At 37.3% G+C, this 12,968-nt stretch overlaps 1 protein-coding gene and 1 long non-coding RNA gene across 4 annotated transcripts in view; both read right to left on the bottom strand.

Moving 5' to 3' along the window:
- LOC141374964 (uncharacterized) overlaps positions 1-12,968 on the bottom strand; it is a 124,118-nt gene that overhangs the window by 38,970 nt on the left and 72,180 nt on the right. The gene's annotated exons all lie outside the window — the stretch shown is intronic.
- The window catches only part of abcb11a (ATP-binding cassette, sub-family B (MDR/TAP), member 11a), a 65,287-nt gene that overhangs the window by 15,193 nt on the left and 37,126 nt on the right, over positions 1-12,968 (bottom strand). For both annotated transcript variants that reach the window (XM_073913209.1, XM_009304974.5), the window contains 6 exons: positions 8,910-9,111; positions 6,376-6,457; positions 6,187-6,289; positions 5,942-6,106; positions 5,054-5,158; positions 4,814-4,975 (listed from right to left, as the gene is read on the bottom strand). In XM_073913209.1, coding sequence (XP_073769310.1) covers positions 4,814-4,975; positions 5,054-5,158; positions 5,942-6,106; positions 6,187-6,289; positions 6,376-6,457; positions 8,910-9,111 — 819 coding nt within the window. The remainder of the gene's footprint in view (positions 1-4,813; positions 4,976-5,053; positions 5,159-5,941; positions 6,107-6,186; positions 6,290-6,375; positions 6,458-8,909; positions 9,112-12,968) is intronic.

Genomic DNA, 12,968 nt, shown 5'->3' with positions numbered 1-12,968 from the left:
TGTTTGTGTGGTAAAAAAAAAGTGACAAAATTTGCTGTAAGATATAAACAATCAAAGCTTGCAGTTTGTCACTTCCTCCTAAATGGATTTTTTTTTTCACGTCACCTTATATTTTACTTCAGAGGTGGGCAAACTATGGCCCGCGAGCCATATGCGGCCCGCTCAACACTTTCAAGCGGGCCTGCGAGGGAGTTTTTAAAATGCTGCTTCTGAGTAACGGTTTATGCAGAGTTCAGACTGCATGATTTTCAAAGTAGTCGTATCACAGATGTTTTCACACTGCATGACTATCTGGGCTAGCGTTTCATCGCTGCTTTGTTTACACTGCAAGATGGATCGGCGACGGGGGTTTTCACATTGCATGACTTTACTATAGGAAGAATCGCCGACAACTTCGTCCAAACTACGTCTCACAGCCAAAAACACGAAGTATATCTTTTGTTATTAACTACATAATGAGAAAGAAGCCTTTAATGGGGTAGAAAATGTACATATTTGCTCACCTGGGTTTAAAGGGAATTAGCCATTTCTCCTCAACGTTGAAAATAAACTAATTTCTTTCTGTATGAAACGTCAAACAGACACGGTTGCTCCTGAGTCCTGTCAAACCTCCACTAGTGTTTCCTCCATTTCGTGGGTCCAAATAAACCTAAAAAGAGCGCTTTTAACTTCTCCCCCAGCCTCATCCTGGCCTGCAGCAGGTATACACACACACACACACACACACAAGTGAATGCTGCTCTCTCATTGGCTGTAGGCGATCGCTGATGTTATTTTAAGTCAAAACTCAGTTCACACGACATGATTTGAATCGCTGACAGCTCCAAATATTTAGCACGTGAAATATCTCACAGGCATCGGCGACTCATCAGCGATTCTCTCAGATCGCGTCTTTGATGGTTCATACTGTGTGATTGTCACTCACGTGCACGAGCACCAATTTGCCTGTGATTTCAGGCATTTGTCGGCGATTTCTCAAAACCTGTCGGCGAGCCAAAATCGGGGCTAAAATCACGCAGTCTGAACTTGGCATTAGTTACAGAGTTAGTAAAGTAATGGTGCAATACAAGTAAACGCCATGTGATGGCAGTATTGCACGCCGTACAATTAGAGCAATCAGTAGAATTAGAACACACTCTCGGATATTAAAATGCACTCGACTGTTAATGACTGAAAATTGACTCTGAATGTTGTGTGTCAATACTTTTTGACCAATGTCGAAAGCGGTAGGTTTAATATGGTAAGAAAGTACTGCTGTTTTTAAAGAGTACAAACTAAGGGGCCGATTACACTGAATGCCAGGCCCGGATTGGCTAATGGGGAGGACCAGGAGGATTCCCGGTGGGCCGGTCTGTTTTTTGGCTGCGAGGGTCGGTTTTCCTAGCTGCTTGCACTCTCAGCAGTCGCACTTTTTTAATTTATGTATTCATTTGACCGAAGCCTCACTCTTTTTATTCATTATTTTGCAGCAGCTCCGCTCTTTTTATTTATTTTCTCGCAGCCCCGTGAGAAAATGCAGCCTGCAGGTTAATGATGACGTAACTATCATTCGACGGCAAACAGCAGCACCTTAGTGAATATAAGACATTTAATAATTAACATTAATGAATATTACACCTGCTCAAGGACAATCAGATGATTTACTACATTAATAACTCTGACATAACTTGTTCAGAAATCTAAAAGGTGGAGAAATAGACTATGCCATTGTGGTCCAATGGTCAGAGCATTGCGTTACGATGCGGCCGACCCGAATTCGAATCTCTCCTAAATCATTTATTTAATTTCTGTCCCATTTTAAGTGTTAAGACATAGAATACTGTTCGGGTTACTTATGTAGGTGTAAATATTAAATTTAATTTATTTGTGTGACCACCGTTACAAAGCACTGAATATATATTCAGATTTCGCAGGAAGGGACATTGTGATGTTTTAAAAAATAGTGTTGGAGATTTAGCTGCCCTTTAATATTCGTGCATTTACGTTCCAAAAACTCTGAGGTGGACCACACTGCCTTTTTGTTGACCAGAAAAAAAGGAGCTCGGTGCGCTTTTTTTATTTTGTCAGGCAACTACTAATCAGCTATTTTGCAATTGTGCTGCTGTTGATATTAATATAGCCTAACTTTATTTTCAGGCTCATTGTTCACATTAACACACTCATAATAACATGACTAAGACTAAAGACTAAGATTCTTCTTCCGTTTTATCTCATAGTTTTCTAATGATTGATATGAGGATATTAATAAAAGCTCAATTGAGCTTGTTGTGAATTTGACTTAAATTATATAATAATTGCTGGTTAAATGTGTTCATTTTTGTCATAGAAAATATTTTCCATGCATACATCCACCTTAAAAAGTTGTTTTACCAAAGATTTGTGGTTTTATCAAGTTTTATGATAATTAATTATATGATATTATGATAATTAAATAATTAATCTGTATAATGTAAAAGCAGTGCAAATTAGATTATTGTAAATGTGACTAAATAATAAAATGTAAGAATTATATTTAATGTGTTAATATGAGATTTTTTCTAATCAGACAATATCTTTTCTATTCTCCATTGTAAAAATTATAACATTATTATCATATTTTATAAGAGATTATTTTATAGTTTTATGATGATTGATAAGTGATGATTAATATAAATGGCAGTGCAAATTCATTTGACTTGTAAATTTGACTCAATAATCGGTCACACTTTACAATAAGGTTCATTAGTTAATATTAATTAATGCATTTATTAGCAGGAACAAACAATGAACAATACATTTACTACTGTATTTGTTCATGTTAGTTAATGTTAGGTAATGAAAATACAGTAGTTCATTGTTAGTTCATGTTAGCTCATGGTGCATTAACTAATGTTAACAAGCATGGACTTGGATGTTAATAATGCATTAGTAAATGTTCAATTATGATTAATAAATGCTGAACAAGTGTTGTTTATGATTAGTTCATGTTAGTAAATGCATTAACTAATAAACCTTATTGTAAAGTGTTACCCAATAATAACTATTTAAAAAATCAGTTATGAGTTAATGTTACATGTTTCTGTCAGATATTACATGTTTCATGCATACTGCCACTAAAAATAAAAGTTATTTTTTGAAGGATTTGACATGTGGTCCTTCACTTGGTTTGCAAAACTTGTGTGGCCCTCTGCGGCCCTCTGACCACCGCTTTAGTTTCTCATCAAATCTTCTGACCAATCAAATGCCCTCTAGTATCTAACATGCCCCGCTCCCTTCAAGATACTTTTCATTTGATGCACTTGATCTCAACCAATCTGAACTCTGAAAAACTAAAATGCTATTGGCTGCTTTTTAAAAGAGGAGGAGCTACATGCTTATTTCAAGCACTTCATTGCACATTTAAGCCTTTTAAAGTGTAACTTTCGGTCCAACTTTATATTAATTGGCCTTAACTAATATGTACTTACACAGGAATTAATAGTTTGTTACAATGTACTTATTGTGTAAATACATGTATTTATTGTGTACTTATGCTTAAGTAAATATCTGTATGTAATTACATCTGTAATTAACTTCTGTAATTACATTTGTAAAATACACTGCTGATCATTCCCTATACCTTAACCCACCATTAAACCTACCCACACCACCAAACCGGTCCATAACCCAACCTCAATCCCAACTCAAGAGCAATACACGTGTTCTCAAATACATTATGAAAACAGTAACTACATTGTATTTATTTTTGATCCTACTACATAGTAGTTAAGGACATTTAATATAAAGTGGGACCTAATTTTCTAATAATGTGTTAACACCAGACGTGGCATGCATTAATAAACCACCCTATTTGCGCATATACAGACGGGTGAACATTTTAGTTTACTCGCTTCATGCGTCATATTCGCTTGATTTGCACATCAAACTCATTTCAAAATAGCCTCAGATTCGCATCATTGGAGAGGCTACTGTCTGCCCAGTGACTCTAGCTTCATTGCTAAATGGCTAACAAAGATTTTATTGAGACGGTCGCTGTGTTTATGTGCTTTAGGAAGGCTGAAAACAGCGCACATTTGTTTGGTGACGTGTCCACTATAGATCCTTTCTGAGCTGCATTCAGCTCTGTGAGTTCATCAACTCCTCATGAAACTATACCTGGATGATGGAAGCTTTTAGCTGTGCTTCCCACTGAGCCGAGCCCAGTTTGATGAGCTGTTCTCCCGTGTTGGCAGAAGAATTTCCTCTTGGGACACCAACAACAGGCGCTACATCATGATCACGCCCCTACAAGAGCAGGCTCCTGATTGGTTAACATGGTGCGAATGTCCATTTAAGTCGAGCAATTCACACGTAAAATTCTCAATTTGTGCGGCTTCATTCATGCGAACTGCATTATTTTGGCTCATTTGTGCGAATGGTGGCGCAGGATGTCTATTCGCGTCTCGCATTGACTTAAAATTTAAATCACTCGTGCTTGATTCTTCATCCGTGTCTGGTGTGAACGCACCATAAGTGTACGTTTCTATGTGCCAAATTCAGGCAATCTTTTATCTTAATTTTCTCCTTCATTCTCAAAATTAAATGCTTATGTTTTTCATTTGCTGCTGCTTCTTTAAAATAGAACTGCTCAGTTATGGAAAAATTATAACCATGATTATCTTGGTCATGATTTTTGGTTAATTGAATTAACTAAGTTGGCTGTATTGCATAAGTGTGTGTGAGAATGTGAGATGGGTGTTTCCCAGTACTGTATTGTGGCTGGAAGGGCATCCGCTGCATAAAACATAAGCTGGAATAGTTGGCAGTTCATTCCGCTGTGGTGTTCTGCACTCACCCCCTGAACCATGGAGGCATTGGTGGCCAATCTGGTCGTCAAAGCACCAGGACTGTTCATGGGATCATCAAACCAGCCGATCTCCTGCTTTAGCATCGCCTGAAATCCAAATTTCCTCAGCCGACGAGTCAACAGCTCTCCTGATTTAGCGAACGAGTAGCCCTGCAACCAACATCTCACATTACTTAAGGGAGACAGTCAAGCATAGACAGCGAAAACACAAGGAAATGGAGGAAATACCTGTAAGAACTGTGAAAAGAAGCTTACGACTCCTATGACCACAAACAAAATACAAATCCCATTTATCTGCCTCCTCTGGTCATCCGGGTCCGGAATAGAGAACGTCTGAAAAACATCCATAATATTGTTAAAGCTTTATTAGCAAGAAATACTTAAAATAAAGGTGAACTGTGAGAATCTGCACTACTAGAGCTTCTAAACACAACTGCAAAAACACACTCCACTACTGATTATAGTTTCCTACTTTTTATTGCAATCCCAAACTCTTATACCTTTTAGATGTAATTTATTAACGGCTGAAATTTTTTTTGAATGAACCGCCAACTATTCTGGCATTTGTTTTATGCCTCATTCACACTAGCAGCGACTTTGTAGCTGCCTTGCGTTCTGGGTGGCGACCTGCTGCAAACGAGAAGATCATGTGAGCTCTACTGGTCCTCCTATTGGCTGTTGCTCAAGAAAGTCGCTCTTTATTTTTATTTATTACAGTTGCTTTCGCTCGTGTAGACGGAGGTCGCCGGAAGTAGCCCACTCTCCGTTGAAATAAACAATCGCTTGTTGCTTTGCTGCTGCGAGTCGCTCATAGTGTGAATGAGGCTTTACACTGCGGATGCCCTTCCAGCCACAACCCAATAATGGGAAGCACCCATACACTCTCACATTCATACACACACTCATACACTACGGCCAATTTAGTTAATTCAATTCACCTATAGAAAATGTCTTTGGACTGTGAGGGAAACCGGAGCACCCGGAGGAAACCCACACCAACACAGGGAGAACATGCAAACTCCACACAAATGCCAACTGGCACAGCTGGGACTCAAGCTTTCTTAGTTAATGCATTGTTAATATCTGAATAGTACATTAAATTAAAACAGCACTCACCCCAAGTATTTGACTGAACAACAGAGCATACATAGGGTTGAGAGATCCATTTATAGCAGCACCTATAGACCCCAGCAGCATGTAAGGCCATTCGGGACGGTTATACTTCAGGATTCGAGCCACAGGAGCCGGTTTTATGTCCTCTTTAGCTTTACCTTTGCTTTTCTGCAACACGACATAGAGCTATTATAATACATAAGATGTTATTGCATGGTGTTGTTGAAAAACTATACTAAGCTCCAAACCTTGTTGTTATCCGATTCCTCCATTTCGAAAAGGTCTGAATTGAAGTCAAATTTTCCAGAAATGACTGAAAGACTGTTTGACAATTGAGAAAGAGATCGCCGTCTAAAAGAGAGCAAAAAGGAAAGGCATTTTAGTATAAAAGAAAACATTTTTAATGATGTTTTTTTCAAATATGAGGCATGATGTACCTTAAGACGCTCTCATAACTTCCACTGCTGAATCTCCTGAGCTCCTCGAGTTCAGCCTCCTCTGTAACTCTTGACTCTGCAGCTGTGATTCAGTTTTGTGTTAGCGCGGTTATATGAATGGTTCACCCACACGGAAAGAACATATATAAACATATATGTACATATAGGAAAATGGCCAATTTTATATATGTCACATATATATAACATACATGTTTGTTAAAGTTTTTTTTTTCGTGAGGGCATGTAAATGTAAACTGTCATTTGTGCCATTTAAAATAGAAACTCTTTACAGTGCTAATTCCTTTTGCATATGCAATGTGAGATTACTTTACAACTTTTTAGCAAATCTAAAGGGCATATGCATTTAAGTGTTTTATTTTATTTTTTATTTAATTTAATTTGACATACTTTTTACTATTATTTTCCTACTGGAATATTAAGAAAACTCACTTCTTTATTACATACATTCTATCTCCAACATTGCATGGTAAAACATAAATAAATAAATGAATAAATAAATCAATTAAATTAATAAAAAATAATAATAAATAACAAAAATAAAATAAAATAAAATAAAATAAAATAAAATAAAATAAAATAAAATAAAATAAAATAAAATTAAATTAAATTAAATTAAATTAAATTAAATAAATAAATAAATAAATAAACTACATACATTTTTGGGCCCAAATTTGAGTAAAATACTGTATATATGACCCTGCATATACACTACTTGACAAATGTCTTGTTGCCTATACAAATTGTAGGAACAGCAAATAATAACTTGAGTTCTAGTTGATCATTCGGTATCAGAAGTGGCTTATATGAAAGGCAAAGTCCTCTGTTTTGATTGAGTTACACCACCTGACAAAAGTCTTGTCAGCTATCCAAGTTTGAGGAACAACAAATAATAGTTTGACTTCTAGTTGATCATTTGGTATTATAAGTGGCTTATATGAAAGGCAAAGGCCTCTAGATTACACTTATTTTTCTAAAATAAAACATGATCATGCCTTAATTATTTAATCAGGACAGTAACATCTGACTTTGATTAGACAAAAGTCTTGTCACTTAACAGAAATAATGTCCAGTAAAGAATGTAAAGTCATGCTGCAGTGGAGAAAGAGTTAATATTGTGTCTGACTCCCGTGAGTTAGAAGGACTGCATCCACACATCTCTGCAATGACTCAAATCACTTATTAATAAAGTCATCTGGAATGGCAAAGAAAGTGTTTTTGCAGGACTCCTAGAGTCCAAGTTAATATTTTTTGCTCTTACAACTGGGATCGAAGACAAGACTTTTTTCAGATAGTGTATTTGCAATGCAAGATCTCTTCAACTTTACAACTATTCTGTAAATCTAACAGGCACATGCATTTAAATGTTTATTTTCACTTAGTTTTATCTTATTTTATTTTATACAATTATTTATTTTTTAATTAAATATAGTTTAGTTTTGTTTTCTTGCTGGGCTTTTAAAAAGAAAAGTTTCCTTATTAAATAAGTTATTAAATAAATGTATTCAAATTAATTTTTTTGGGTACCCAAATATTATTTAAATATATATATATTTGTCAATTTTGTGAAATTAAGAATTATGCATCAGATTAATAAATATGTATTTATATAAAAATAAATAATATTTCCATTGGTGTATGGTTTGTTAGGATTGTTCAATATGAGACAGAGCTTTGACTATTTGAACATCTAAATGTTAAAGAAAATAAATACATTTTAAAATAAATAAATAAATAAATAAATAAACAAACAAACAAACAAACAAACAAACAAATAGGTAAAAATATTTAGAAAATCACATTTGTCCAAAAGTTGTCTAAACCAGGGGTTCTCAAACTTTTCAGCTTGCGACCCCTAAAATAACAACACCAGTGACTCGCGACCCACACTATGCTTGGAGATGGTTATAAACATACAAATACTGCACATAATGGTGCACTAAACACAAGCATAACCGCTTGGAGATCATCCTCCATGTTCAGTCATGGGCTTTATTTTTAATATATGTGTGTCATAAAGTTGTCAAAGTTGAACATTGTGCCGTAAAATCAATGTTCTGCAACCAACGCTATTGCTGTGACGTTAATCTAGCATAATAGACCCAGGGGTCTCAATCCGATGGAAAAAAAAAAAAATTAAAAGCTGATGGCTTTTTATTTGCATGTTGTTGTTTGTTTTATGTAATTTTTAAATATTAAGTATATATTAAATATATAATAAATTAAAAACTATTTCTATCCTCTGCAGGTTATGGATAAATATGGTAATTCTAATAGTTTAATAACATATATGAGAGTTTTGGAAATCACCAAGCGACCCCCTCTTATTGTTTCGAGACCGCCACTTTGGGAACTACTGGTCTAAACTAAGATGCTTAGCAATGCAAAGAGTTTTTTTGAGAAATTTGGGAAAAATGTACAGTAGGGCTAATTCTAACTCCAACTGTATATTCATTTTTGGGTGAATGACTTCTTCAGGCAATATGTGAACATGAAGTTCTACTTCATGAACTTACTGTTCTCTGGTTTATCAGTGTCTGTGTCCTTCCCTTGATTCTGGAGCGTGACTAAGGTGAAGTAAACTCCCTTTTTATCCAGTAACTGGCTGTGTGTGCCTCTCTCCACAGCACGGCCATGCTCAAAGCCCACGATCACGTCTGCATTACGGATTGTGGACAGACGATGTGCGATGCTGATAGTTGTTCGGCCCTGTCGAGCCTGAAAAATGTATGAAACGAGTGTGTGCAACAACAAACAGACAAACACATTCACTTGCTCACAATTTTATATCGAAACTAACCGATTCTAGGACACTAACACACGAAAAATAAGTTTGCTAGGGGGCCGTTAACATATTGTGTCTATTGCATGCGCAAGTTTGTTTTTTTTCAATAGAGTCATGTAACTAGAACAAACCAATCAGCTTCATACTTTTTATGAACTATACAAGTTTCAAGACAAATAGTAGACTATTTACCTCAGACAAACACAGAGCACCCAAACACTGCAGTGCTTTTTAATTATCTCCGTAAATAAAAAGTGTAGCGGTACAGCAATGATTTGTCAGTTTGCTATCGTCATCCTCTGTGAACAGTTGATGGTTGCCTGGCAAAAACAGACACTACGGAAGCGTTAAAGGTATTCTAAACAATTGTTGTTGTGCTTACAAGGTGTTGCTGGGTGTTTCATTAACATACTGAAATAAAAGTCTTAGTAACTTCTGGTTCAAGCAGTGAAGTACTTTCTGTGTGTTTCAGTTGGTTACTAGTTGGTTTCTAATGAGTTTCTGGATGCCCAATGTGTTAAAACGACAATGTACAAACAACAACAGAGCTAATAATTTCCATGTATTTATTTTACCATGTTTTTAAATGTACATTATAGCTTAATAGAATGTTTCATACCAGCAACATTTCAACCATAAAAAAAGTTTTATAAAAATAACTATGTAAATATAATTTTTATAATATTTTTTTTTGGGGGGGGGGGTACCTTTAATAGACATGACAGTATAGAGTATTGATAAGAAAGCATGGGGAGCAGAGATAGGGCAAGGATCTGCAAAGGGCCGCGAGGCTGGAATCAAACTCAGGCTGCCGAGAGCACTGAAGTGCAGGTGTCGATGCACTAACCACTACAGGAGACTATGACTTCCTGCTTTGCTACTGTTCGGACGTCTTTGCCCACTGCTCCGCTCTTCGCACTCTTGCTTTTATATCTTATACCCTAATTTTAACTTGAGCCTATCAGCACAGTGCTCAAACAACACGGCTTGAAGATCAGCATCGATTCTACAAACTTTCTGGAATACAGCTATACTAACAAGAGGGGAATTACCGTCTAAACAATCCTCCCGCTACCAGCTATCAGCTGCTTACATTCCGGAGACGGGAAGACACGGCTGTGAAAATGCCTCTGGACCGGATTATTTCAGATTCTTACTGCTGCACAAACTGCCACAAACTTCTACAAAAGATTGCAGTTCTTGAAACGAAGTTGCTTGCGATCCGACCAGAACTTCAGCTTCATTGTGGATTCTCTCAGCACACAGCCGGTGAGTCCCATAAATCTGTTCCTGCTACTGTTTTGAGCACAGAAAGACAGAAAAGAACTGTTGAAAATGAGCATTGGCATAAACAAGGTGCGAGACCAAAGGGTACTCGCGGGGTCAGATCATACGCTGCCGCATTAGCGTCTTCTACCCCAAATACAGCTCGGACTCAAATACAGCTTCAGAACAGATATGAAGTGTTGAGTAATATGGGTGAAGAATCCCCAAATGCAGTCAGACAGAGATCGCATGATTCAGCAACTAATTCTGCATGGAACAGAGGCTCAAGGCCGACTAGACAGCGGCATTCTGCTCCGATCACACCGGAGATAAGAACACTAGTCGTAGGAGATTCAATAATCAAGAATTTCAGGAGCAGATCTACAATGACATACTGCTTTCCTCATGCTACAGTTTCTGATGTAAACAAAGAACTTGAGGAAATTCTGAAAAAGCACAAGACTGCAAAACGGATTATCATCCATGTGGGGAAGAATGATATTCGGAAGGAACAGTCAGAACTGCTCAAGAAAGATTTCTGTGAGCTCTTGGAAACAGCTGAAAGATTGAAGGTTCAGGCGTTCATAAGTGGACCACTCCCTGCAAGAGGGACAAATATGTTTTCACGGCTTCTTGGTCTAAATGTATGGCTACAGAAAACATGTAACAAGAAAGGACTGAATTTCATCGACAACTTCAATCTCTTCTGGAACCAAAGACAGCTGTTTACATCAGACGGCCTTCATCCAAACAAATTTGGTGCAAAGGTGCTAAAGGACAATATTTTTTTCTCCCTCAATCATCCATCAGCTGTGTATGCCACTGAACTGAATTGTACGCACACACCTAGCAAATGTCCGGATGACCACAGGACCTCAAATCAGCTCCTAAGTGGACTTGTGGCTGACGAATCACCCAAGGACAGTGATAATGCCATGCAGCCAAAACACCCAATGGTGATAGAGACACTATCAGTTGCCCTCTGCTCAACACAGGCAGACTGTGACGCATCAGAACAGCATCAAGTCTCGTCACTCAAAAATGATCCTCAGGAAAACATACTTCTGCAGACAGAATCTCCAGATGCACAGCCTCTGTCACCGGACACGTTTTCATTGTCACAATGTTCACCACTCTTGGGTTTTTCAAAAAAGATGGAGGAACTGGTGTGTGCTGGAACTAAACTTTCACACTCCATTGCCGCAAGCCCCCAGTTACCAACCAAAAAGCGGCCTGCTCCACAACCACCTATGAGCCCACCTGGAAGAGCCCTCCGATCACACCGCCAGGGCCCAAACAACAACGCCCCATCTTCAGCTGGTGAACACAAGAGCTCTCTGTGATGTGTGTCGGGGACCTGCTTAGATAACAGTGTCTTTATCAAATGTTTTCAGAACAAGCAGGAACCCAGTGTGTCTGTAGCTGTCTCTAAGCAGATATGTGTTGTGTTAAGTGACAGAAAACCAAAGACTCTTTCAGACCGTAAAGCAAATCATTCAAATCTGGTGTCTATTAAATGTAGATCTGAGACTACTATAGAAAAAACAGCTAAAACTGTTAAGTTAGCACTTTTAAACATCAGATCGCTCAACAATAAGTCTCTTTTAGTCAATGATTTTATCAACACAAATTGCCTTGATTTTATGCTTTTAAATGAAACTTGGCTAGATGACAGTTGTAGCGCAGCAGTTCTGAATGAAGCAGCTCCTTTAAACTTTGACTTTTTGAGTGTTTGCAGAGTTAATAGGAGAGGTGGAGGCATCGCTGCCCTGTTTAAAGATGTGTATGAATGTAAACAAGTGTCATTTGGTGACTATTTGTCTTTTGAATATCTGAGTATAGCACTAAAAGGTGCTCCACGCATCTTACTGATCATTATCTACAGACCTCCAAAATATTCTCCAGCTTTTATTGAGGATTTTACAGAGCTGTTATCAATTGTAACCTCTGAATTTGATTATTTTAGTATTGCTGGGGATTTTAATATTCACATTGATAATCCAGAAATCAATGCTGTAAAAGAACTGATGACTGTTTTTAACACTTTTGATCTGACTCAGCATGTTCAAGGACCCACACACAATCGTGGACACACTCTTGATCTACTTATAACTAAGGGTTTACACATTTCATCGACTGTTGTTAAGGATGTGGCACTATCTGATCATTTCTGTATCTTTTTTGATATATTGATCACTCCAGCTATTAAAGACAGATCTGTCTCTGTCAGAAAGAGATACATTAATGAGAACACTAGTGAGCAGTTTATGAAGGCCATATCACTAGCACCAAGTATATCTGCAGACTCTGTTGATTCTCTCCTTGATTTGTTCAATTCTAAAATTGAGAATGTCATAAATGACATCGCTCCTGTTAAAGTCAAGAAGATGACTGGCAGGCAAAAGGGATCTTGGACAAGGTCACCTAGAGTACAAATGATGAAAAGACAGTGCAGAAAAGCTGAGCGTATGTGGAGAAAGACAAAACTAGTAGTCCATTATAATATCTATAAAGACAGTCTTCA

Source organism: Danio rerio, chromosome 9 (genome assembly GCF_049306965.1).
Source record: "Danio rerio strain Tuebingen ecotype United States chromosome 9, GRCz12tu, whole genome shotgun sequence".
Taxonomy (NCBI): domain Eukaryota; kingdom Metazoa; phylum Chordata; class Actinopteri; order Cypriniformes; family Danionidae; genus Danio; species Danio rerio.
The sequence above is the reverse complement of the archived record's forward strand: the minus strand, read 5'-3'. Positions and strand labels throughout refer to the sequence as shown.